At 42.9% G+C, this 27788-nt stretch overlaps 2 protein-coding genes across 2 annotated transcripts in view; both read left to right on the top strand.

The window, feature by feature from the left end:
- The first annotated feature begins 251 nt into the window (after positions 1–251).
- On the top strand, positions 252–4069 carry LOC103680543 (protein PET117 homolog, mitochondrial). The gene is made up of 2 exons (XM_040638656.1): positions 252–275; positions 3909–4069. Exons 1-2 carry the CDS (start codon positions 252–254, stop codon positions 4056–4058), a joined length of 174 nt encoding a protein of 57 aa, XP_040494590.1. The 3' UTR covers positions 4059–4069.
- Positions 4070–4365: 296 nt separating this feature from the next.
- Positions 4366–27788, top strand: part of KAT14 (lysine acetyltransferase 14) — a 32380-nt gene continuing 8957 nt past the window's right edge. Inside the window, exons 1-6 of the mRNA XM_008710022.2 lie at positions 4366–4628; positions 6537–6655; positions 10455–10576; positions 16853–17034; positions 18775–19191; positions 19327–19892. Coding sequence (XP_008708244.1) covers positions 4370–4628; positions 6537–6655; positions 10455–10576; positions 16853–17034; positions 18775–19191; positions 19327–19892 — 1665 coding nt within the window. The 5' untranslated portion in view covers positions 4366–4369. The remainder of the gene's footprint in view (positions 4629–6536; positions 6656–10454; positions 10577–16852; positions 17035–18774; positions 19192–19326; positions 19893–27788) is intronic.

Raw genomic sequence — 27788 nt, 5'->3', positions numbered from 1 at the left:
AAAGGTGATCTCTTAAAGACTACACGGGAAACAAGTTGACCAGGGGTTTTCCTCTCTGGAGGCAACGAGGCGTCGCTGCTCAGTTAGCATGCTCTTTAACTAGAAGGCTTTCGGTTCTAAGAAAAATCAGAGCCTGACCAGCCGGCACACAGCATCAAGATGAAAACAGGTGACAGTGTCTGCAACATTTAATTATGAATCTTCAAGCAAGAACTCCATCTTCTGGTGGCACCTGCCCCTCCACAGGGGCAATGAGGCTGCGTTTGGTGAAGGTGGTATGGAGCAAAGGACCCGGGTCACCATCGCGCTCAGAGGGGACAGGTGTGTGTGTGTGTGTGTGTGTGTGTGTGTGTGCGCGCGCGCGCGCGAGGGTCGGCAGGAGGGTGTGTGTGTGTGTGCATGCATGTGTAATATAATATATCATGAAACTTTTTTCTAATTCTGAAGCAGATGCTGTTGGTACCTGGCCCAAACCCTTTGGCCTTTTACACTTTCACTTGATTTCCAATTGCCAGCACCCATTTTTCTTTGCCTGAGGATTTTTCTCTGGTAGTCAAACCTTCTTTGCTTCCATATGGTATGCTGAGAATATAGAAGAAATAATGGCCCCTAGGAAGAGCTGTCAACCAATGACTAATGGGAGATGCTCTGTTGATACTTCAGCTTTCTCACCTATGTGGTGGCATAGTTGGGAAGCACATGTCTATATTTCCCCCCAAGATGAAATTCCTGTTACAGTGGTAACTTGTGGAATGCCAGTTGGAGGAGCAGGAAGAGAGGAAAAGCAACATCAGGAGTTTGGACACTTAGTCATGGTGAAAGTGATGAAGACCCGAAAACAGATTCAGTAGGAAGTGTATGAGAAACCAACAGGATTACCTGAATGACAATGCAGGTGTCTAGACAGTGGTCCTGGTTGAATGTGGGCATATACCTCAAAATTGGATATGACATCAGAAAAACTTTTCATTGCTTCACAGTGTGGGTACAATCTGCCTCTACTTGTCTATCATGCTACTATAATATTTTATTTCTGGTCCTGGCCGGCGCCTGGGAGCCTCGGCCCTCGGCGCCGCAGCCGCCTGGCTCTTGCTAAGCCTCGCCTGCGGCGTGGTCGGCGGTCCCGTTACGAAGTCACCGCCAGCGTGCGGTGACACGGACTTTCAGCGTTTCACCTGGGCCGCTGCAAAGTCGAGGCGGGGAAGGGATTTGCGTGGGGTGCACTCGGCAAGTTGTCGGCCTCTCCCCAACCCCAGGCCCAAGGTTGAGGCTCAATTCTAATGTGTTTCAGTGCTAGCGAGATTTTATCCCAGAATTAAGGAGGCTTCCCTGCATCCACTTTCCGTGCCTTTGGCCAAGGTAATTTGGTGGATGCTTTTTTTTTTTTTTTTTTTTTTTTGTGTGTGTGTGTGTGTGTGTGTGTGTGTGTGTGTGTGTGTGTCTTTTAAGGAGCAGTTTGCTATGGAAACCAGATTCTGGGAACTAGAGATACCGGCCTCCATATTTTCTTTTTTTCAGTACTTGTATTTCTGGAAGTAACCGTGACTTACTGATGGGTAAACCGGCCGTCCATTCTGTGCCTCTCAGTTCCTGTTTTCTTTACTCTAGTTGGCACATGTTTAATGACCGATCCGTGTGTGTCAGGCACCACACTAGGCACGTTGGGAAACAAAAAAGGAAGGATAGGCGTTCTGGAGTCTTATGTGATTCACAGTGGTGCTGAACGTTGAGTGTGAGAGGCAACTAGGTCAGCGCGTGTGTTAGGGTTGAGCCTAGTTTGTCGAGGGTGGAGGTAATGAACTGGATGAACTAGTAAACGGTCTTATCTTGCATTGGGCTGAGCAGTGTGCTTGGTATACAGAGATGAAACAGATGAGGTCTTTGTCCTCGTTTTTCACAGTCTGTGGCAATCAGAGAAAGGTGTAAGAATTTGGGGGAGGGGGTATTGGGATGAATCATGCCAGGGCATGAAAGAGGTTAGAGATTTGGGAATAAAGTATGGCTTCTGAGGAGGGTAGTTTTTGGAACAGGGGCAGGAGAGTTCCTCTTCTAAGAAGTGAAAGAAAATGAGGGTGATCAAAAGAAATTTGAGATGGAGTAGGGATGGTGTGTCCCATTTAGCTCTGAGGTCAGTGAAGGCAGGGATTTTCAAAGAGTATTGGGTAGGGTGGGTGAGAACTTGGTTCTGTAACTAGCTACACATCTCATGTTCCTGGGAAGTTTTTACAATATAACCTACTCCAGACCTCTTAAATCAGAATCTCTTAGAGATGGGGATCCGGCTTAGGTATGTTCTAAAAGCTACCCAGGGAATTCTAACATGCAGACTGGGTTGAGTATCACTGCAGAAAGATTTAGATATTTGGAAGTTAGGTGAAGAAAAGATTGACCAGAATAGCCTCTGTTTATTTTACAACCAGTCATTCACCGTGGACTTTCTTTCTAGCCTGGGAAGGAGGAAAACAAATGATTGGCATGGTGGGTATGTTGGAAGGTTCAACGAAGCAAGAAATAAAAACTGTAGTTTTCTGTCATTTTTTGACTGTCTACCACATACCAGGCACTGACATTCATCCTTACAGGAACACAGCAAAACGAGTAGTGCCACTTGAGGAATGGTGAAGAGATCTTGGTGGTTAGTAAGGTAGTTAAGTGGAAGTCACAGGCAATCAGCATATATTGAAACCTGGAGGAGGATAGCAGATGGTGGCAGGAGAGCAAACTCCCAAGCCGTATGCTGAAGTCTGAGAAAGGAAGGGTGGGATCTCAGAGGCTTGTGGGGAAAGAATGATCCCAGGCGATGGTGTGTGCTTTGGGGGACGGGGTGGGCACATGGGTGGGTGTGTCGTGGTGTAAGGAGCACAGGACCAAAGAGCTGGAGAGGGAGGAGTCAAATGTCTCCGGAGATCTGGCCAAGGAGCAGTGTTCCAAAAAGCTGGTTTTCAGTTGTATTGTCTGTTCCAGGAGTCTTAAATTCCCAAATCCTCTGTAAGAGCGAATGAAATGCTAGGCTTGGAGGAGGTTTAGCAAGTAGGTACTTTGTGAGTTTTCAAAATAGACCTGATAATTTAAAAAAAAAAACAACAACCAAAAAAACCCCAGGCCCTGGGCCCCACCCCCGTTAATTCTACCTCACAAGGCCTCTGTTTAAAAAAAAAAATTTATTTTGTGACCTAAAAACTATAAAATGGCGGTTGTTAGTAATGACTGGATTTTTGCTTTAAAAAGTCTCACCTTAGGTGCCAGGTCCATATTCTGGAATTTTCTACCTGTCTTTAGTGCTTATCAAAGTAACTACCACTGATGGGCCTTTATTTTTTTCTCTGGTAGTAGAATTGTATTTTTCCTGTCTCTCTCAGTTATGTAATTGGTTAGTAATTCTGTATAATTTTTACTTCTTCTCTTTACACTCTAGGAAAAGCGAAGTTCTTTCCTTTTTTGCATCTTGATTATTTAAATTTCAGTAACTTTTTTTTTTTCTTTCTTTGGTGTTGATTATTCAGTGAGGATAATTGCTAACAGGAAAGTAGTTCATAGAGTTACTATAGTAAATCTCACCGAATCTTTCAAAGCATTGAGTATCAATTAAACTTTTAAAGTTCAACACAGGAGCGTCTTTTCGTTTTAAATTCATGTTATTTCCCATTAAGTTTCTATACTGAATGTTTAGGAATTTCTTAAGATACGGTAAGAAGTCATTTAGTAATAGCACTGGTGGAGCACACTACCAAATTAATCTGATGGTTCGTCACATTTTACATTTATACAGAAAGGTGAAAGAGAAATTGGGTGTTTGGAGTCTGAAAGTTTTCAGTGTATTTTAGTAGCACTGTTATTCGGATTGAATGGCACGAGGATGGGAACCCCCTGTACAAGGTGTTACTGAAATCTGTTTCTTACGTTTTTAGAGGCTTCATGATGGAGTGATCAGAGACATTGAGAGACAGAATCGGAAAAAAGAAAACATTCGTCTTTTGGGAGAACAGATTATTTTGACTGAGCAACTTGAAGCAGAAAGAGAGAAGATGTTATTGGCAAAAGGATCTCAAAAAACATGACTCGAAATGAATGTCAAATATTGATGGGACAGTGTCAAGTGTGGGTGTGCAAGTGTGGATGGAGAATAGCTTAGTAAGGTCTTCAGCCTTTTTTTGGTCACTGTCCTTTCAAGCTTGACCATAGAAAAGGACAGTGGATCATCTGTTCTAAATTATTGTTTTAGAAGTCCCTTCTGAGTCAAGAAGCAGGCAGACACTCTTCTGAAGAATTTCTGTCTGTCCGTGTGGTCCTCGTAGAAGCCCCCGTAAGCTTGGTGTCCAGAGCTTAGGATCGTTAGTGAAAAGCACTTTGGAACCTGTGAGAGGAAGGGATGGATAGTAACATCCACCTGAGTAGTTTGATAAGCCGGCACGATGATGAAGCCACGAGAACATCTACCTCAGAAGGCCTGGAGGAGGGGGAGGTGGAGGGAGAGACTCTCCTGATCGTGGAATCGGAGGACCAGGCATCAGTGGACTTATCTCATGATCAGAGTGGGGATTCCCTCAACAGTGATGAAGGAGATGTGTCGTGGATGGAGGAGCAGCTGTCCTACTTCTGTGACAAGTGCCAGAAATGGATACCGGCCAGTAAGGAGCTTCTCAATTCCTTTGATTTGTCAATTCCCATGTGAAGGTTTGTTTTTCTGACCTGTGAACAAAACGTGAATGTAAAATGGACCTAAATAAAAAGATAATTATTATATTTATTATTAGTTTAGTTGGTTAATGACAGATTTATATAAATCATAGACATTTGTATCAATAAAAATTACTGTCAACCTCTCACATTGTTAAATTAACGTTCTTGATGGCAACCCAATAAAAATCAGAAAATTGGAAATTCTGTGTTATTTAAAGAATTAGCCACATTGTTCTAACAAGATCATGTTATGGATTTGGGGCCAAATAATAGGCCCCGTATAGAATTAAAGTTCAGGTTACTCTGGTAATGCTTAACTCCCATGGGAAACTGTATGCTGAAATAAGTCAGAATTAGCAGATTTAAAGTATTTTGTGCTCTTTTTCTGGGACCATTCTTGTTTTCCACTTGCTGGCCTCCTAGATGTGCTGGCAAGAGATACACACACATGCTCTCCTGATACCTCACTCTTGCAACTTAATCTTTGCATCTGCCAGCTTCCTGGCTCTCAAGGAGCATGCTTTGCCAGCCATCATGAGTCTTACCAAAACAGGATTTTCCCATTAGGCAGAGACTAGTAAAGACATATGTACCGAAGGAATTCTTTGTGTAATAGAGTTTGTAACTAGGTCAGAGAAATTTCTGTGCGTGCGTGTGTGTGTGTGTGTTTGTATACATATGAAATGGGTCATTTTTTGGTGTGTGGAAATATGTTTAAGATGGATTTAACCATTCAGAATAATAGTTAATAACAAACGTTTTCATAGGAAACAATCTAGAACTTTCTATGCATTAGCTAGTGTTTTCTTCTGAGCAGTTTCTGCTTATTGATTCACGCACCTGCCCGAAAATCTCAGTGGCATTCCCCTTGTCCTCTCAGGATACATTTTAAACTGTTTTTCACGATAGGGTCCCTGCTAACTTGAGCTGCTCTCTTCAGTGTCTCGTTCCCACAGAACCAGAACTTTGCAGTTAGGGTGAGCTTTTAATTCTCCACAAACAAGTCTTTCTTATCCCAAGGTCTTTGCACATTTTAATTTCCTCTCAGAATATGCATCTCTCTAGCCCCCATGGCCTCCCCGCCAAACACACAGGCACCCCTCTTCAGCTGTCGAATTCTAGTCATCCTTGAGGCTCCCCACAGACCCTACTTTTTCTAGCTCTCCCATCTTCCTAATATGGGTTGGGCCTCCCTTCTCTGTGTCCTCACATTGCCCTGTGGCATACACCGAATTCCGTTCCGGTGGTTGTCCTGCCTCCCAGAGCATCAGCATCACCTGGGGAACGTTAAAAAAGGCAGAGACCCAGACCCCATTTCAGAGATTGATTCATCCTGTGTGGGATAGGCCCAGGCATATTCTAAAAAAACCAAAACCACTCCCGGGTAGTTCTGATGCATTGTGAGGATGGAGAACCACTGTGCTGTTGTGATGACTATTTCCTCATCTGTGGCCCTCAAAATTTATAAAATGCCGAGAGCAGACTCTGTCTTGGGAACTGCATTCTGGTTCCTGTGCCAGTTCCTGGCATGTAGTGGAAACTCAGATATTTCTTGAAAGAATGTATAAAGAGACCCATAGGAGTCAGCAATGTCAGCAGTTGGGAAATGCAATGACAGCAATACAAACTTACTTTTCTAGTATCTTTCTCCTAAAAGTTAGGGAACCACAGATCTCAGCGGGCATACACCATGTTAGAAAAATAAAAATCTTTTCTTCTACCTTCCCTATTCCCATCCTGCTGTCATGGGTTGCTGAAAAAGAGGAAAAACCTGGGAAGCGTGGAAAATCTGGTTGATAACCGATAAAGCACTGCTGTAGATAAACCTATGATGTGCCTTTTTGTTTTTCTCCTAGGTCAGCTGAGGGAACAGCTCAGTTACCTTAAGGGTGATAATTTTTTTAGGTTCACTTGTTGCGACTGCTCAGAAGATGGCAAGGAGCAGTATGAAAGGCTGAAGCTCACGTGGCAGCAAGTGAGTAAAAAGCTCTCCCCCTCGAATTCATGAGGTCCATCCCCCAGAGAATTTACTGGAATTTAAATTCAGAGAATGAGGAGCTTACTTCTAGGCTTTTGAGCTGTTTTGCGGGTCACTTTACTTTCACAATGAAAATCATATTCCAAATATATGGAGAAAAGAGTTCTTTGTAAAAATACTCAGTGCTAACTCAGTGAATCAGGTTTGAGAGTCTCGAAAACCTCAGACACACAGAGAATGGCCTTTATGTATAATACCAAACTCTGATATTAATGGAGTTGAAAGTGAGGTTCAAATTTTTCTGGCAGCCATGTTTAGGACAATAAAACCATTTAAAAAAATGTGAAGATGGCCACACTAGAAATAGTTAGAAGGTATAATGTGGCTCATTGCAGAAACCAACGTAAATCCAGCTTTTCTGTATTTGAACACAGACGTGCTTGAATATTTTTTGTTCGATAAATACCTATGGGCGGGCACCTTTTAACCATCTCTAGTACCAGCACCTTAATCCAAGCCAGCGATAGCCTGAACAATAGCTTTTTCCTGATCTCCAACTTGCATTAATTTTTCTGGTTTTGTTCTTATGGTAATAGCTCTGTAACAGGGTACCAATGTTAACAGTAAGTTCTAAAAACGAACAGAGTATACATACTGAGTGCCTAGGACAACCCCGGTGCTGTTGTCGGCCTGGAGACTGCTGTGCTGAGTGAGACAGCTGGGTAGCTGGCATGCTAGGCATTTATTTTGGATAATAAGCAGATGAATGAAGAAGTTAATTACCAATAGCACTTTTTTTTGCTATGAAGGAAATTAACAGGGTAATGAGTTTAGATGAAATGTCCTTAGCCACTTAAGGTATTCCTTATAAAACTGTGATTGCTTTAGCAGCTTAGACTGTTATCTTCATTATCAGTGCTTCTCTAGGAGATATACTTATGAAATCTGTCAGGGGTGAATTTAGGGAGCCTTTTTTGACTTGGCTGAAAATGAAGGGAAGTTTGTACTGAGGATATAACCTCATAAATAGAATTGTGATGTTTTTCTCAACGTGTACATGGGATATTGTGTCTAGGCAAGGTCAGATTAATATTAATAGATTATTCTGATGCATATACCCGCGGCAGATTTGCATTTGATCTGCAGGTAGCTTCTCAAAAAGCTGTAACGTGGAAAAATAGCAAATATGTATAGTTAATTTGCAAGAACACTAGTTTTCTGTGGAGGTTCTTTTGAAAAGAACAAGTGGCTTTTGGTTATATTGCTTAGAAGATATAATATTGGTTCAGTTTGCACATTTAATGAGACTAACATTACTTGAAAATTGTGTTTTCACTGCCAGAAGATGGATTGATGGGAGATAATACCCTGGTATAAAGTAGTCGGTCAGACACTTGGTAGATCTGGTCTTGGTAAACTACTGACCAGTATTTCTAGTTGCACCTATAAACCTAGACTCTCAAGAAAGAGCTGAAAGAGAATCATGTGGTTTTGGATAGATTTTATTGATGTCACCAATAGGATATTAGAATATTGGTTTTCTATCTTTTTAAAGCTTTAACTTTGTTAATTTATCAAAGTAATAAGTAGAAATGTTTGATCACAAAATACCATTAGTAAAGAAGTCTGGTCTCCTGATCTTTCTTCCATGCCCTTTTTTGTGTCCTCTCCTCCTCGGGGATTTGTGAACAATAGTTGGAAATGCAGGAGAAACTTTATCATGTGTTTGGGAAGGCTAGGGTACTTGTTACATTCTCATCCTGGACACTTATTCTTCCGTGGCAGGTAAAGAATGTACCGTGATCTGTACTCATTATTCTTCTGGGTGTTTTCCAGCAGGTACTTGTGAAATGCCTTCTGTGGCTCTGCCAGCCCTGAGCTCAGCTGTGAGCTCAGCCCTGGGTACACACTGTTACTGATGAGCTTGGGCTGGTAGTAGGAGAGCAGAAGACTGACCTGGGATTCCTTTTTTGAAGATTACAGATTCCAGGAGAGGAGGAAAACCATGTCCTTCATATGTTGAGTTTGTGGTTTGCACAATAAATATTAAGTGATTTTTTAAAAAGTTATTTTCAAGTAAATATATGAGTTTTAACTTTTTAAAGTCATGAAATATTTCACACATACCAAAAAAAAAAAAAATAGCAGAAATAAAGTAGCAGACAATGTCTCTACCACTGAGATGAACAGTGAATAAATGTGTCTGAGGGGTCCGGGAGCAGGCAGAAGGAACTCATTTCAGTCTCTGCTCAAAGCATTTCTTGAACGATAACTTTTTAAAATTGTGGTAAAATATATATAACATGAAAGTTTACCATTTTATCTATTTTTAAGCATAAAATTCAATGAATGGCCTTAGGTACATTCACATTGTTTTGCAACCATCACCGCTATCCATCTCCAGAATATTTTTATCTTCCCAAGCTGAAATTCCATATCCATTAAATAGTAAGTCCCCATAGACAGTAACTGTATTAAGGAAGATGTTTGTTGACTGATGTGGACCTGTTTAAAAAACGCATGGAAGAACCTGAAAACTCGGTTGATGGGGTTAATTGTTTGGTGGTTAAGCTGCAGGTTTCATGAGTCTAAGGAGGGGGGAACTCGGTTAATGAAGTGTCAGCATTACTAGAAGTGTCAGCATTACCAGGCCCTTGGAGTCAGAGATTTTCCTGTGGACCGTTGAGGGGGTCTCAAGCTATGAGCACAGGTGCTGGGAGCCTGAAATGCAGTTTACTATCCCCCTTATACTTTCAGGATGCACTTTCTAGAAAGAAGAATCAAGTTAGATTCTTTTCTTGGATTCTCTGTCCCCTTTTCAGTTTCAGTGGCCCCTAATCCATCATTGTTTCATTTAGGTTGAAAACAGTATTGAATAGCTGGTATCGTTTTGTCCATTTACATGAAATTACGTAATTCAAAATTGCATATAGATGTAAGAAGACATGCCTGAAAGCATAGTGATTGAGCGTGTCAGATGTGATTGTTTCTGATGGTAGATTTAGAGTGATTTATACCTCCTTCTTTGCTCTTCTATTATTGAAATCTTTTACAGCGAACATGTGTTACTTGTATTTCTGGAAAACACTTCCCAGTTTGGGGCCACCGAATGCATTACCTGTGAAGGAGCAAGACTGGACCAGATGAGGGGAGTTTTCACATGGCACTCTGGGGGTGTCTTGGAGCCTCTGAGAGTGGGCCGAGCAGACAGGCCTCTCGGCTCCGGGGCCCTAGTGCTAATGTCATCCGAAGAAAGGTTTCCACATATGAAAATGGCTAAACACTGAGTAGATGGTGACTAACATTATTTTCAGCTTTGAAATTCCACGAGTCTTTTGTTTCTGCTCTGTAAAGAGCTTAGAAAAATATATAGGCAGAAGTGACTTTCAAAATATTTAATAAAAGTCAGCCCCATCAGTCAGAAAATGTGGGCTCTGCAGGTACCTGGAGGCCTCACAGCCTCTTGTCTAGTGCCGCATTGTGTAAGATGGAGAGATGGGGGGACACAGGTAGGTTGCTTGCTTGCTTTGGACGGCAGTTGTTAATCGTGATCAGTTCAGCCACACCGCAGCCCTGCATACGCAGCCTGTAAGGAACAACTGCACATACTTAAGTGGCTTAGTGCTGCTCACCTAATGAAAGTAAAACACGAAATAAAATTCTCTATGAGACTATTTCTTTTTCCCCTCTGTTCCCCACCATTCCTACTCAGACTATAAAACAACGTACGTTTCCCCCAAAGGGTAACATCCCTAATCATGCTTTTCTCCCAGCCCTTGTTGCGTTTGTGTTCCAGGTTGTCATGCTAGCTATGTACAACTTGTCTCTGGAAGGAAGTGGACGGCAAGGTTATTTCCGATGGAAAGAAGATATCTGCGCCTTTATTGAGAAACATTGGACCTTTTTACTAGGGAATAGGTAATGTGATTTTTGAAAAACTTACACTTGCATGAAGAAGTAAAGAACAAAGTACACGAGGTTTGAGACAGCCTAACGAAGCCCTTTAGGAATTAGTACTTGTGGGTTACAAAGAATGTTTTAATTCCCGAAAATGTTACTTTTTTAAGTTAAAAAACGTGTTTACGGAAAACCAAAGTGGAAGTATATACTATTAAAAGTATAGGTTCCCAGGGGCACCTGGGTGGCTCAGTCAGTTGGGCATCATGCCTTTGGCTCAGGTCATGATCCCAGGGTCCTGGGATTGAGTCCCACGTCGGGCTGCCCGTTCAGCGGGGATTCTGCTTCTCCTCCCTCCGTCTCTCTTTTCCTGTGCTTTGTGTGTGTGTGTGTCTCTCAAATAAATAAATAGTATCTTTAAAAAAAAAGAAAAAAGTATAGGTTTCCAAACTTTTCTTACCCTGCTTTGGGGGCAACTCTTGGTTTCTACTGAGCATGAACAGATTTGAAGAGATTCTTAGTCAAAAAATAGAGCATTGGATTGCATGAGGCTGTTTAGTAGCTGCACGAGTTACTCTGTAATGTGAGGATACAGGATCTTTATGTGCTTGTGAAATCAGTGTCTTACAGAAGGTCAGAGGAAGAAAAACAATGGCAGTGACGGACTGTACCTATTTAAATTGCTCTTCGTTACTAGGCTCTTACCGGTATTTGTTTTTATTAACTAGCAGGTGGAACCTGTTGATACATTTTGGTATTGTAGCGCTTAGCAAAGTCTAGGTGCATGCATACGGCTTGTGTATTCGTTCCTCTCCGCGATGGGGCATTGGCTTTACTGCTGTGCACGCCTCCTTGGTGGCCGCTTTGGCTCGTCAGACCTGGGTGTGCCAGTGCACAGATACGGAGACCACATGTTTTAACTAAAGGTCCCTGCGGATCAACAAGATTTTTATTGCTATTAGGGATTAGTGAGTTTGCAACTGCATTGGCAAATGGTGTGAGCTGCTGATGGTTAGTTGCTGTCTGAAGTCCAGTGTGAGGTTCATAAATCTTGCCTAATTGGGTCAGTGTAGATGTGCCACAGGCTCTGATCACAATCAGAGCAGGGAGCTTGTACCTGCCCTCACTCCGAGGGTACTGTAGCCTCTGTTTCCTCGGGCGCTGAGAGGTCACAGCTCTGCCAGCACAGCTCAGAGCTCAGGGCGGGCAGCCGACAGGAGAGGCGGCTTTCTGAAGGCTCGCTGTGAGGAGAAAATAGAAGAGATTCAGTACATTTTTACAAAAGGAGTTATTTTTGTTCTTGAGTTATTTAGTGCTACTAAGAAAAGAATTGACAGTATAACTGGTTCTTTTCTTAAAGAAAGGAAATCTGTTGTCTTAGTTTAATGATTTAGCACTATTTATGGAACTTAATACACCCCATTTATAAGGCGCAAGAAAGGGAAAGAACTGATAAAATTAGATCTTGGAATGTTTTCCTGATCTCTCAGTGCCATTCTGCTTAGTAGATTATCTTCTAGAAGAAACTGGATTTAAATTGCCTGTTTTTAAGGATTTTGCCATATTTTCACATAAGTTGTTCAGTTGTTTCATTTGTTCATTTGTAGAGCATGCTCTGAGGGGAATCAGCCAGGGCTTTTTTTCTTTTTAATACTTCACTGAAAGGCATTAATTACTCTCCAGTTTCTGTGTAGTTTAACCATTAAACTAGTGGGGTTTGGCGATGTTAGTGTATCACTTGAATTACCATTTACTTATTTAAATCCAGTCACTTTTTTTTTAAATAAGTACATTCATTTTAAAAAGACACTTCAAACCATCGTGCTAAGTAGAGAACCCGTATCATTTGCCATACATAGAATGACACTATAAAAATAGGTGTGCTAAAAATAAAACAGTGCTATTAAGTTATAGCTGGATCACAAGGCTTGTAAAGGCAATCGAGGCCCTCTGTCTTAATTAAGAAGGGTAGCAGCGTGTGTTAGGGAGAACTTGAAAGCAACGAACTTTCTCCTTGATCTCACTAGAAGGAATGAAAGATCATTAAAAATTACTCCATGTGGGGCTCCCGGATGGCTCGTTTGGTTAAGCTTCTGACTCTTGGTTTTGGCTCATGTCATGATCTCGGGGTGGTGGGATCAAGCCCTGCCTGCTCCAGGCTGGGAGTGGATTCTGTCTCTACTCCTCCCTTGCCTGCTTGCACCTGCGCGCTCACCTGTGCGTGCTCTCTCTCTCAAAAAAAAAATTAGTCTGTGATTCCTTGTCACTCAGTGTCCTGCCTCAGTGCTGTCCTTCGCTTTGGGAACTCTGCTGTAAGCATCAGTGATTGGAGAAGCCCCCTGAAACCCCTCGTCAGAGGCAGTCACCGCATAGTCACACTTCTCTGTGTGTGAACATACACGGAATCACTACGCCCCAGGGAAGGGGCCTACGCAGGACATGCACAGTTAGAGATTTTTCAAAGCTACTGAAGGCTTTAATTCTGCTATCCATAGAACATTCTTTAAATTCTTAACGATAATCATTTCTCATGTGCCATAGGATCTAAGAGTATAGTATACTGTGTAATGAAGTACAAGATTTGAATACATTTTCTTTCAGATGTTTGCAGGCTTTGCTTTTATGACTCTAGGTACCGATTGTGGAAACAAGTTTAAATGTATACGAAAGCTTTAATTAATTGCTGCAGCTTAATTGTCTTTGTATGTGTGATCATTTAATCTGCTTTTATAATCCTGGCCTTGAATTTTTCTAGGAAGTGTAACTTTTTTTTTTTTAATTTCAGTGTAGTTTAACATACAGTGTTCTGTTAATTTCAGGTTTACAGTATACTGGAGGTATATCTTTGATTAGTGAAGAATACTTTGAATACTTTCCACTATTACCATATTTCACTGATATTTAAGATGTGCACATTTGTAAATTTTCACATCTCTAACAGCTGGATACAAGCTGGATACAATCTTAGAAGGGATAGTGTGTCATAGCTGATGGCTAGTTTTCTTTTTTTGTTGTACGTAAAATGGTGTATCTTAAAGTCAACGAATCTTACATTTGATGAAATAGGATAAAACAGATTCATAGTGTTTAAAAATTTTTAAATGATCTGACAAGGATTTCAGGAGGATGGCAGAGTAGGAAGCACCAGAATTCTTTCCCCACCTAGAAAATAGTGGAGGTGGCAGAATCTGTCTGATGGACCTGGATCTCTGGATCTGTACTGAAGGCTTGCAACTTCCAGGGGGAGGCTTGGAAGGTAAACTGCATTGATTTTGGTGGATTTCAGCTCTTAGCACAGTGACATTTTCCCATTCCACACCCTTCAGCCCTGTGGCAGCCAGCAACACACCTGTTCCCAAAGCAGCTCATACACGGCCTGTGGGAGTCGGGGTAGACAAAAAGGACCCTGTCCTCCAGATATCAGGAATCTGCTCTCATCACTGATTGCTGCTTCTGGTCACAGAAATGAATATGAAGAGGTGGGCTGCACCTCCCCTGAATTGTTGTAAGCCTTTTCCCCCCTCTGGCTGCAATGACCTCAAGGGGACTTAAAAGGCTGGCATTTTCCTCCCCACCTTCGTTTTTCTCTTTGTCCCCTCTTTGGAGCCAGACATTGAAGACCAAGACAATCAAAAGTAACCACATACACAGAGGAAATTAAAAAGTCACCGTGCATGCCCAGGGAAAGGACCTGAGAAGAACTTAAATTTGTACCTCAGGCTGATCTTTGATACAGAGACACCCCACAACAATCAGAAAAACAAAAACCCTTAAGTCTCAGGGAAGGAAAAGAATCTGATTTCCAGAGTGACTACATTTTTAAATTCAAATATCCAGCTTTGAACAAAAATTTACGAGGAATACAAAGAAACAGGAAAGTATGGCCCATTCAAAGGAAAAAAACAATAAACCAACAGAAACTGTTCCTGAAAACGACCTACCAGTAGATCTACCAGAGAAACTTTTTTTTTTTTTAATTTTATTTTATTGATTCATTTGACAGAGAGCACAAGCAGGGGGAATGGCAGGCAGAGGGAAAGGGAGAAGCAGGCTCCCCGCTGAGCAAGGAGCCTGATGCAGGGCTCAATCCCAGGACCCCGGGATCATGCCCTGAGCCAAAGGCAGATGCTCAACCGACTGAGCCACCCAGGCACCCCCAGACAAAGACTTTTAAACAACTGTGTTAAAAATGCCCAAAAAATGATGTCTAAACACAACAGAAATATCAACAGAGAGATTAAAAAGCTAAAAAGAAATTCTGGAGCTGGAAAGTACAGTAGCTGAAATGAAAAATTCCCTGCAGTGGGGATTCAGAGGCAGGTTTGAGCAAGTAGAAGAAAGAGTAAGTGAATCCGAAGGTAGGAAATTGGGAGTTACTGGGTCAGAGCAACAGGAAGAAGCAAGCTGACAGAAAAGTGAGCAGAGCCTGAAGGACCTGGGGAGGGGGCACCATCAGCTGATCCAACATTACCCACTGTGTGAGAAAGCAAGCGGAACACGCTCCCCCTCCCCCCACACTATCCTTTGGGTAAGAGTGGGGCTTAGAAAGGTTAGGAAAAGGTATGAATGTGGGAGAGGTGCCCTGAGACAAAAACATTGGGGCAGAAACTATGTGTCATTGCCCCCATCTCAGAGAGTGCTAATGCCTATTGAAGTTTTTATTTTTGGTTTTTCTTTGTTTTCTAGCACATCTTTGTCCCTAAGAGTCCTTTTTTCTTTTTGCCTCCCTAGCAGTATTTTCCAACTGTTAAGGCTGGTCTTATGAGAGACTGCGTTTCAGGATTTCTGGTAATTATGTTTTCAAGGTAGAAATACAACAGTTGCCTTTAAAAGCATTTTCAGGGCACCTGGGTGGCTCAGTTGGTTGGGCGTCTCCCTTTGGCTCAGATCATGATCTCAGGGTCCTGGGATCGAGCCCCGCATCAGGCTCCCTGCTCAGCAGGGAGCCTGCTTCTCTGGTGCTCCCCCCTGCTCGTGTGCATGCACTCTCTCTGTCAAATAAATAAAATCTTTAAAAAAAAAAAAAAAGTTTTCAACAGGAATCTGAATAGTTGACATTTTACGTATCATTTAACATTTTTGTTACATCTTTTTCTTTCCAAAGCTGGTTATTCCCTCAGAGTTCAACTCTATTTGTAGAACATACTGTATCGTTTTATTCCACTCTACTATGTACAGACAGACCGAGAGGTATATCTGACTCCTGGGGTAAAATGAACTGTTTACCAGGGCTAATGATTCTCTTGCTTGCTTTCTTGAGAGCTGTGTTTAATTCACATATAAAAGCAACTCAAGTTCATTTCAGTTAGCCTGTGGCACTCCGTAATCATGATGATTGGGATAAGTGTTTTGTTATGAGCTTTGTTTGAATTATTTCATTTAATCCCTACAGCAACCTTATGAGCTAAGTTCTGTTATCCTGATTTTATTTTATTTTATTTTTTTTTTAAGATTTTATTTATTGATTTGACAGAGAGAGACAGCCAGCAAGAGAGGGAACACAAGCAGGGGGAGTGGGAGAGGAAGAAGCAGGCTCTTAGCAGAGGAGCATGATGTGGGGCTCGATCCCAGAACGCTGGGATCACTCCCTGAGCCAAAGGCAGACGCTTAACAACTGCGCCATCCAGGCGCCCCTGTTATCCTGATTTTAAAGAAGAAACTGAGGCAGCCAGAAGGTGGTAGAGCCAGGACTTGAGGCCAGACAGGCTCCAGAGCCTCTCCTTTTTTTTTTTTTTTAATATTTTATTTATTTTATTTGACAGAGATAGAGACAGCCAGCGAGAGAGGGAACACAAGCAGGGGGAGTGAGAGAGGAAGAAGCAGGCTCATAGCGGAGGAGCCTGATGTGGGGCTCGATCCCAGAACACCGGGATCACGCCCTGAGCCGAAGACAGACGCTTTAACCACTGTGCCACCCAGGCGCCCCTCTCCTTTTTTTTTTTTTTTTTAATTTATTTATTTATTTTGAGAGAGAGAGAGCACACATGAGCAGGGAGAAGGGCAGAGGAAGAGAGAGAGAATCTCAAGCAGACTCCCTGCTGAGCACAGAGCCCATGTGGGGCACAGTCTCATGACACTGAGATCATGACCTGAGCTGAAACCAAGAGTCAGAGGCTCAACTGAGTGAGTCACCCAGGTGCCCTCAGCCTCTCTCTTGACTTAGGCTCTGTTCCTTCAAAGATTGGAGGTTCCCTAGCGTATCATAGGCTTTGAGTACTAGAGTATACAGAGGGGGTGTTTTCTACATAATGAAAGAATTGAAAAGCCAGTAATTTTTTAAATTCTTGAACTTTCCAGGAAAAAGACTTCGACCTGGTGGAGCACGGTAGCGGGTTGCCTCAGCGTGGGAAGCCCAATGTTCTTCCGTTCGGGTGCTCAGGAGTTCGGAGAACCAGGATGGTGGAAGCTTGTTCACAATAAGCCCCCAATAATGAAGCCTGAAGGAGAGAAGCTGTCTGCCTCGACTCTGAAAGTAAAAGGTACTCTTGTGAGAGCGGTACAGGACGTGCTGACCAGGCCGAAGCCAAGCAAGTGTGAGCTTGTGAGACATCCTCCTTGTTCCAGGCATAGCCCATCTGCCTCTCTGGAGTGACTCTATTTGGCAATTTCATTATGACACATTTTGTGTGTGCTATAAATAAATACCATACAAGAAATATTTTATCATTTCCTAATCAAGTGACCAGTTGTATATGTGCTCCCAAGGCGAGCATTCAAGTTATGAGTTCTGTAAATTTCCTTTGGTATCTGAAAGGTTCTCTACTTCCAATCTCATTTTGTTTTTCACCTTTTTAATATGGAAATTTTAAAACATATACCAATATGAATAGAGTAATATAATGAATCCCTATGTACCTTTCACCTCACTTTAGCAGTTAACTGCTAGCAGTCTCATTTTATTTAGACCCCTGGGTACTTTCCCCCAACCCTCCACCCATCCCGCCCCTTGGATTATTTAGAAGGAAATCCCAGGCATCAACGTTTAATTCTTATCTCAGTATGTTGGGCGCCTGGGTGGCTCAGTCGGTTAAGTATCTGCCTTTAGTTGAGGTCATGATCCCAGAGTGCTGGGATCGAGTCCTGCATCAGGCTCCCTGCTCACTGGGGAGCCTGCTTCTCCCTCTGCCCATACCCCCACTCGTGGGCTCTCACACACACACACACACACACACTCTCTCTCCCTCTCTCCCTCTCTCTCATAAATAAATAAATAAAATCTTAAAAAAAAAAAAACAAACATGATAAACATCTCAGTATGTTATCTTTAGGAGATAAGGACTCTTTTGTAGCCTAACCATGATGCCGTTCTCACACTTCAAAAAAAATTTAACTCCTTACAGTCACACATTGGTCTGATTTTTTTTTAATCTAAAAAATTTTAGTGAGCTTTAAATTTTTAAAAATATAACTGAGAAAAAAATCAAATAGCATTGAAAAGTAGAAAGCCTGACAGTGTCCCTCTCCCCCTCACCTATACCTACACCTTTTTCACTCCCCAGAGTAACCACTGCTGTCTCTTGTGAATGCTTTTAGAAGTTATTTCTACATCTTTAAGCATTTTTATTGAAAAAATAAATAAACTCATACTGTGATACCTGTTCGTTATTCCCTCTTCCGCTTACGAGGATACTTGGACATCTTCCCATAGCAGTACATGTAGAGCTACCTTCTTTTCTTTTTCTGTTTTCATTGTATCCCGTTGAGTGACCTTAATATGGTGATATATAATAGGCCATTCCCCTGTCGATTGGTGTTTTGGTTACCTCTACCTCTTTGTTGTTGTTACTTTAAACGATGCTACAGTTGTATGCATTCGTGTGTAAATTATTTGTGATAAATTCCTGGAAACAGGTTGCTGTATCAAAGGACATTATTTATTCAGAATTTTAATTGGTGTTGCCAACTTACCCTGTAAAAAGTTGTAATAAAATGTATGCCTTACTAGAAAGGCATGTAAATACCCATTCCGCATATTCTTGCTGAGCATTACCAAACTTTTAATGTTTACCAATTTCGATAAGAAAAGATAGCATTTAATCATTTAAATTTCCATTATAATCCCTTTTTTCTTAAGAAAGCTCTAGGTCTTAGTTTAGGGCTTTCATTGTACATTTCTCTATTTTGAACGTGGTAGTAAGTTCACAATAATAAATTAGCAAAAGAAGCCAAAGCTGAGATATTTATTCTTAAAAATTTAGGTATTTATTCTTTCCTGGCAGCCTCAAAACCAACTTTAGATCCCATCATTACTGTTGAGGGCCTTCGAAAACGGGCAAGTCGGAACCCCGTGGAATCTGCCATGGAATTAAAGGAGAAAAGGTCTCGTACTCAGGAAGCAAAGGACATTAGGAGAGCCCAGAAGGAAGCAGCTGGCTTTCTTGACAGGAGTACTTCTTCGACTCCGGTGAAGTTTATAAGCCGTGGCCGCAGGCCAGACGTGATTCTGGAAAAAGGAGAAGTGATCGACTTCTCATCCTTGAGCTCCTCTGACCGCACCCCGCTGACCAGCCCATCTCCTTCTCCATCTCTGGATTTCTCTGCCCCTGGGACCCCCGCCTCTCACTCAGCCACACCCAGCTTGCTCTCAGAGGCAGATCTGATTCCAGATGTGATGCCACCACAAGCCTTGTTTCACGGTAAGACTTGCCTTTCTTGCATCTTTGGTTTTATGTGCGGGCCATGGTACATGCATGCGTTCTCACCTCGTGGGCAGTGTGCCCTGCCTTTCTTCTTTCCTCAGTCTTGATCACACTGTCTTGCACTCTGCACAGATGATGATGAGATGGAAGGCGACGGGGTCATAGACCCAGGGATGGAGGACGTCCCACCCCCCTCCGGGGCAACAGTGTCCGGGGCAGTAGTCGGGGGCAGAAAGAAGGTCAGAGCGCCGGAACAGATAAAGCAGGAGGTAGAGAGCGAGGAGGAGAAGCCCGACAGGATGGACATTGACAGCGAAGACACAGATTCCAATACATCTTTGCAAACCAGGGCTCGAGAGAAGAGGAAGGCACAGCTGGAGAAGGACAGGAAACCTAAAGGGCCCAAGTACACACCTGTGAGCATCTACGAGGAGAAGCTGCTCCTGAAGCGGCTGGAAGCTTGTCCCAGTGCCGTAGCCATGACGCCGGAAGCTCGCAGACTGAAGCGGAAATTGATAGTCAGACAAGCGAAAAGGGATAGAGGCTTACCACTCTTTGACTTGGATCAAGTTGTTAATGCTGCTCTTCTGTTAGTTGATGGGATTTATGGAGCCAAAGAAGGAGTTTCTAGGCTTCCAGCTGGACAAGCCACATACAGAACGACCTGTCAGGACTTCAGAATCCTTGACCGATACCAGGTGAGACTCTCGGGCGGCAGTGGAGGTGGGGCAGGCAGACTTCGGAGTGGGCACCGTGCTGTGCTGGGACTTCAACTCCTGAGTGATTCTAGGGGAGAGAGAAAACAGCAAGGGAGAAAGATACAAAAATTGTTGGGCTTTATGTTTTGAAACTATTCATGATGGATACCCCTTAATATATCTGGGTTTGTTTGTTTCCTTTTGGGCGTTCAAGACAGAGCCTTGACACTTTCTCTGTCCCTCCTGTCCCTGGCGCGGACTGAGTTTACACATGGTTTGTGTCATAGCTCTGAGTGCTACTTTTGTTGAGGACATAGGAGGTGCCAGACCAGGTGCTGAGCCGGCTCCAAGGAGACCACACGTAGGAGTAGATCAGTGTGTGTCAGCGCTTCCCAAGGAGATGCAGAGGAATCCAGGTCTGGGAGTGCTCCGGGGAATGATTAATTCCACTCAGAACTTCAAGAATACACCTTTCCACAGCAGGAACGACGGGTCTTATCTTCCTGAATCTTTGCTAGCTCTTGCTCCTAAGCAGCCTTTAACTACTTTTGCTAATCTGATAGCTGTGAAGTGAAATCTTATTTTTTATTCACATGTCTTTGTTTCCAGGTGAATTTAAACAGTTTTCATGTTTCCTAGGTGTTTCTCTGTCGGTGGATTGCCTATTTGGATTATTTGCACATTTTCTGTCTTCTTTGGAAACTAGTGGGCTGATGCTGCCAGTGTTCTGATCTTATTCTGTGATGTACCATGTGTGGGGCTTTTTCTTCTATTGTGTTGGCCATGTGGTGTGTGGGCCCTTTCAGTCTGAAACTCTCCTGGAATTCTCCTGGAATTCTGGAACATCTTCTTCCTTTCCTGTCTTCTATTTTCTCTCTTCTGTCTTGTTAGAACACACCTATTATTTGGATGTTGGTCCCTCTAGACCAGGGGTCGGCAGGCTTTCTGTCAAGGGGCAGACAGTAGATGGTTCTGGCTTTGCAGGCCACACAGTCTGAGTAGCAACTTCTCTCCTCTGCTGTTGTGTGAGAGCAAGATGTAACGGATGGGCGGGGCTGTGTCCCAGTGACAGGTTATCTACTGCAACAGGCCAGATCTATAGTTCACTGACAACCCCTACTCTAGATGCATCCCTTTTCTCTTTTTTCTCCTGTTTTCTGTCTTTCCTGGGAGATAGTAACCTGCCTGCGTGTACCCTAGGGTGAGTAGGGAGGGCCAGGAGCCTACCATTCAGCTGGCAGACTTCCCTCCGGTAGTCCAGAATCGCTGCCAAGCCTCTCCGGACAGTCTAGCCTTCTGCCCGTGGAGGGAAAGATCGTTTCTGGAGGTGGGCAGTGGGGGTGTAATTGGAGACTTTAACCTCTTGAGAGAGTCCCAGTCTATCGTCCTCTTGCCCACTCTCAGTGTTAGCAGGACCCATTGCCTTGCTGCCTTTCCTGAGGCTCTGCATGTAAATCACGGGGCTCCTGGTCCATCTTCACTGCTGCCTTGGGCTCTGGCTCTCTGGTCTCAGCCGTTTGCCACTTACTCATATGCTTTTGTTGCAGTCATCTACTCACCTTTTCTTTGTTCTTGTGGGTTTGTCTTTTTAATCCCTATACTTAATTTTTTAAATTGTGAAATGTGTCCTATAACTGTAGAAGAATGCATACAACACATCGGTATAGTTTATAGATTAATAAATGCTTTTGAATCTATCTCTTGGGTTAAGAAACAACATTATAAGCACATTGGAAGTTCTGTGTACTGCCTACTCTTGAGTTTTTTTATGTCACTTTTAGTTTTTAAAAAAAGCTAAGTAGGAGGCACCCATCTAGCTGTGTAAGGACTTTGCCACTCTTAGAGGGAAGCTTCCAGGAGAGTTAGTAAGCTGAGCAGTCTCCCTGGGTCATTGTTGTAGAGTGAATTGTGCCCCGCCTAAGATTGTATTGATGTTTTCGCCCCTGGTACCTGTGAGTGTGACCCTGTTTGGAAATAGGGCCTTTGCAGATGTAATTAGTTAAGATGAGGTCACACTGGAGCAGGGTGGGCACTTAATCCAATATGACTGGTGTCCTTACAAGAAGGGGAGAAGAGACACAGAGACAGACCCAGGGAGACCACCATGTGATGGCTGGGGCAGAGCAACGTGTCTATAAGCTAAGGGCACCAAGGGTCGCTGCCGTCACCAGGAGGTAAAAGCATAGAGCGGGTTCTTCCTTGGGATACTCAGAGCGCAGCCCTGCTGACCCCATGATTTCTGACTTCTGGCCTCTAGAACTGTGGAAGAATAAGTTTGTTATTTAAGCCAGCAGGTATGCGGGCCATAGATGTGGCAGCCCCAGGAAACTCACACAGTTGTGTGCTGGCTCCAGCTTCTGTGACCCCTTTCTAGAGGAGTCAGTGTTTTAGGTCATTAGGCAGTCCTGGGAAACATAAGGCTCATCACAGCCCGAGCCTCAGGCAGGGCTGTAGTGTATATCGTGCAGTGTGGCAGAAATCTGGGCAGGGGCAGTGCGACCCTCTCTTTCCTGCCTCCGGACTAATGTGCTTCCTGCAGCCTGTAGGAGGTCAGAGTGTCCTCTGCTGATCCAGGGAGTGGGCATGGAGGGAGTAGAAGAGTCTGAGAGTGCATGGTGAAACCCAGCTGAGCACTGAGGAGATTCTGGGCTACACCTCCCTGTGTTGAATGGTCTAGTAATCACACTGCTGGGTATTTACCCGAAAATACAAATACATGAATTCAAAGGGATATAAGCATCCCGACGTTTATTGCAACATTACTTAACAATAGCCAAACTATGGAAGCAGCCCAGGTGTCCATTGATAGATGAGTGGGTAAAGAAGATGGGTTTTATATATATACATATATATGTATATAAACACACACACACACACACACACACACACACACACACACGCACACAATGGAATATTAGCCGTAAAAAAAAGAATGGCATCTTGCCATTTGCAACAACATGGATGGAGCTAGAGAGTATAATGCTAAGCAAAATAAGTCAGAGAAAGACAAATACCATATGACTTCACTCATACATGGAATTTAAGAAACAAATGAAGGGGGGAAAAGATAAATCAAGAGACAGACTTTATTGTAGAGAACAAACTGCTGGTTGCCAGAGGGGAGGGGGGTAGGGGGAAAGGGGAAGCAGGGGATGGGGACTAAGGAGGACACCTACGATGAAAAAAATAAAATGATAAAACTAAATAAAAGATGATACACTGCAGCAGGGACTTAAGACAATGGCCTCAGTGTGCCTGCTCCTCGAGTGACACTTGTCGCTCAGTAGTGGTCCCAGGACCTCCCTTCGCTGGAGACTCACTCGCCCTTGCTCTGTATTGAACCTTCGGTTTCCTGTGCCTCAGCTTCACCTTCTTACAAGAAGGTTTACTCCCTTGCTTTCGTTGAGCGCATTCTTAGTGGCTTCTGGAGGAAAGCTGCCTGGGAAGTAAAACTGGAGACCTTACATGTCCGAAAGGCCTTGAACTTAAGCCAGAGTCCCAAGCCAGTGTTGGGTAAAGCTGAGACAGCTAAGCAGTACTGGCAGCTTTCCCATTCTGAGGGAAAATGAGGCTCAGCCTGGGTCTCTGTGTCCAGACCCGTTATCTGGGAGCACCCTTTGACGTGGACCCCCACTGTCTCTTCCTTGGGGTCTTTCCCTCGGGCCACTCTTCCAGTCTCGGAACCCTGGTTACCTCCTAGGGGCAGGGGGACCCTAGCCTTCCAACTTGTGGGACTCCTGCCTCCGCACCACGGGAGCTGCCCCCCAGAGTGCCGGTTACACCTCCCCTGGAAATGGGATGTGCAGACGTCTGTGGGGAGGCAGCCAGCTGGCAGCAGGGGTTGAGGCCCTGGGGATCGAACTGCGGGGCACACAGCTCTTCCGTGCTCCTTATTCTACTGCCCCGTTTCTTCCCAGCTCCAGAGGAGTCTGGTGCTGCCACCGGGTTGTGGGAGGGTGCTGCGGTACAGATGGGCCTGCTTCTCACCTTACCCGGAGCCAGCTTGGGAGTGCTGGCTTCACAGCAATCAGTATTTGTCCATCTGCCTCCCAGATGTTTCTTCCCCTGATCTTTCTATTTTTGTCTGCTTCTCTTTTTTTTAAAGGCTGATTCTATAGTTCTAGTGGGTTTGGGAGGGGATAAAATTGTGATTAATCTCCCATCCCAACATGGAATTTTAGTATCATGTTAATGCAGTTACACAGGGGAGCAGCTATCAGTGCATTTGCTCAATCTGTACTCTTTGTTGTTTTCTGATAAATCAGTCATAGCTATAAATGTCCCTATAAGGCTGCTTTAGCTGTGACTTAGGACTTTTGAAATGATGTGAGTTCATTATCAATCAGTACTTAGCAGTTTGTGATTTTTCTCATTATTTCTTCTGTTACCCGAGTTATTTAGTGCTTTTTTTTTTTTTTGGTTTTTAGATATGTAGGAATTTTTTTTTTAATTTACTGTTTTCTTTTTTTATTTTATTTTATTTTATTTATTTATTTGACAGAGAGAGAGACAGCCAGCGAGAGAGGGAACACAAGCCGGGGGAGTAGGAGAAGAAGAAGCAGGCTTCCCATTGAGCAGGGAGCCTGATGTGGGGCTCAATCCCAGGATCCTGGGATCACGCCCTGAGTCAAAGGCAGACGCTTAACGACTGAGCCACCCAGGCGCCCCAGGATATGTAGGAATTTTTAAGGTCTCTTTTAGTAATTGATTTAATTTCTAATCAAATTATGTTGCGGTCAGAGAAAATAGTGTATATGATGTTGATTCTTTGCTATAAAGAAAGTTACATGCTCTATTTTTATTCTTTTTGTGGGTCCTAACTTACGACATATATTTATTTTGCTCTGTAAATTTTCTAATATTATCATGTGGTCTTTCTTCCAAACAGAATATTTTTGCATGTTCTTATCTATCTTTGTTCTTTTGTATTGCTTTTTTAGATAACAGTAAACCTCACTAAACTGTTTATTCTTCTTTCCCATCGTTTCTTCCTAGATTAATTTCTTGTTAGACTACTTTCTTTAACAGTTTTTTAAAAATACGGTCTTTTTGAAATTAATTTTGAATACCTGTATGCCTAAGATTATCTTCATTTCACTCTTGCATTTAAATGATAGCATAGCTGGATATAAAATTGTAATTTTATTTTTTCCTTCAAGATTTTGAAATTATTACTCCATTATCATCTTGCATATAGTGTTGCTGCTGAGAGCCTCACTGTTGGTCTTATTCTTGTTTCTTTGTAGGTGGTCTCCTGTCTTATTTTCCCGCACCCTGGAAGCGTCTTCGTTTCCAATCTTTAATTTGTCTTCATTTCCAATCTTTAATTCTGTTTGTGCTTTAAAAGTGTTTTTTTGATCTCATTTATCTTGTTTGACAGAGCTTCTCCTTCAGTCACAGTGTCTTATATGCTGATTTGTTGTTAAAAACCACTAACTTCTGCTTCAGAGCCAAGTACAACACAGAGTTTGGGATAAGAAGGAACAGTAGCTTTATTGCTTTGCCAGGCAAAGAAGGCTGCAGCAGGCTAAGGCCTTCAAAACTGCAAACCCGCCCGGAGGAAGAGGCTGGGGGGCTTTACAGGGAAATACAGGATCTAGCTGGGTTTGACAGGAACTTGTCTGTGCTGCCAGCCTCATTGGACATGTCTTCAGGATAGTGCTGGCTTCCTGAAACAAAAGGCTAAGAAGGGAGGAGGAGTGGTTGTGCAAGAGAGGAACAGGGTGACTTTAAAACCGAACTTCGCTGAAGCATTAGTGCAACCATTTTGATTTTTGTTCAACTTTATGCTTTTAAGCGGTTTCATCTTGACATTTATCCTGCCTTTGTTCTCTGAGCTTCCCAGATTTGTGGTTTTGGTGTGGTGTCTGATTAATTTGGTGAAATTCTCAGTCATTACTGCTTCAGATATTTCTTCTGCTCCTTTCTCTCTTCTCGTTCTGGTATTCCTATTACACGTATTTTACGCCTTTTACAGTTGCAACACAGTTCTGGATATTCTCTTCTGTTCTGGGTTTTTTTAAGTCTTTTTTTTCTCTTTGTTTTTCAATTTGGGAAGTTCCTCTTGATGTCTTCTCAAGCTCAAAGGTTCCTTCTTCAGCCCTATCCGGTCTACTCTTGAGCCCACCAAAGGCGGCTCTTCATTTCTGTTATAATGTTTTTGATCCCTAGCATTTCTACTTGATTCTTTCGTAGCATTTCCATCTCACTGCTTAAATTGCCCATCTGTTCTTGGGTGTTGTCTGCTTTGTCCAGTAGAGCCTTTAACAGTTTAATCATAGTTGTCTTAAATTCCCGGGCTAATAATTCCAACATCTCTGCCATGTCTTAGTCTGGTTCTGATGCTTGCTCTGTCTCTTCAGACAGTGTCTTTTGCCTTTTAGTATGCCTTATAATTTTTCTTGAAAGCCAAATATGTTATCCTAGGTAAAAGGAACTATGGAAAATAGGCCTTTAGTGGTATAGGGGTGAGATGTACTGGTGAGAAGCAGTCCATGGACCTATGATCAGTTCTCAGTCTTTTAGTGAACATGTGTCCCTGGGCTGTTACTGTCACAGTGTGTCTCAGATTTGCTTCCCCAGTTGGGTGGCATGGAATGGCTGGCGGGAGCTGGAGGTGGCTAATTTCCTTTCCACAAGTTGGTTAGGTTCTGATAAAACCGAATGGGCTAGGTTTTGGTACAATACTTTCTCTTGAGGACAGGCCTTGTTATAAAGAACAAAGGACTCTGACATATTTTCAGAACAGCTACCTTTTTCTTGCTGGAAGCCTGAGGGGATTTTTTTCTTTGATCCTTACCATGAGAACCTGGTAGAGCTCCTGGAGGTAAAAGTCACAAAAATGTGCCCCCCCCACCCCCCTGGAGTTTTTTCTCTCCCCTTTATCCACACTGTGTCTCCAGCAATTTGTCCGTTGCTGGTTAGGTTTTCCTACCCCAGCACTGGTTCCTGGAGGTTTCTACTCTGCGGAGTTAGGATTCTCTGTGTACACCTGTTTGTCTTTCCAATTTGGGGGGAGGGGGTATAGTTTGCTCTGTGATCTCAGTGCTCTGATGGATCTATGAAGAGTTTTTACTTGTTAGGATACAGCGACAACTTCCGTTCTCCTTATATGCTGGACAGGAAATCGGAAGTCCTCTCACTTGCTCTTTAATCTGCGAAATTCTTCATCTTTGCTTCTTTAAATATATTCCTCTTTTATTTTTTCCCCTCTTTTATGAACTTCTGTTATGGGTGCTGACACCATTAATTCTTTCCTTTATCTCTTCCTTTGCCTGTTTGAAGAGATCCTCAGTCTGTCCCTAACTTGTTCACTGAGTCCTTTATTTCAGTGATCATGTATTTAATACCCGGTAATGAATAAGAGTTTCTTCATAACTATACTCATTCCTGTTGCCAGATGCCTTTATTACCTTGGAACCTATTTATTATGCTTTTTTTTTTTTTTTTAACAGGCTTATCAAGATACTATTCACATACCATACAATTCCCCCATTTACAGTGTGTGTACCATTTGGTGGTTTCTACCGTATTCACAGAATTGTATAGCCATCATCATAATCAATTTTAGAACATTTTCATCACCCTGAATGGTTTAGCTGTTACTGGACAATCCCCCACACCCAGCCCCCATGAATCTACATTCTGCCTCTATGGATTTATCTATTTTGTTGGACATCTCACATAAGTGGAATCAGATAATATGCGGTCTTTTCTGACTGCATTCTTTCACTCTGCACGTTTTCAAGACTCACCCATGTTGTAGTATATATGAGACTTCATTCCTCTTTGTGGCTACGTAATTCCCCATTGTGTGCACGCACCACATTTTGTTTACCCACACATCAGTTGATGGACATTTGGGTTGTTTCCACGTTTTGACTCTTGTGAACAATG

This window comes from Ursus maritimus, unplaced genomic scaffold (assembly GCF_017311325.1).
Source record: "Ursus maritimus isolate PB19 unplaced genomic scaffold, ASM1731132v1 scaffold_22, whole genome shotgun sequence".
Taxonomy (NCBI): domain Eukaryota; kingdom Metazoa; phylum Chordata; class Mammalia; order Carnivora; family Ursidae; genus Ursus; species Ursus maritimus.
This window is presented reverse-complemented; position numbering and strand designations above follow the sequence as displayed.

Coding starts and splice junctions, on each gene's coding strand:
- LOC103680543 (XM_040638656.1), top strand. CDS start 252: ATGAGGCTGCGTTTGGTGAAGGTG. Junction 276..3,908: donor GGCTGCGTTTGGTGAAGGTG/GTATGGAGCAAA, acceptor TTACGTTTTTAG/AGGCTTCATGATGGAGTGAT.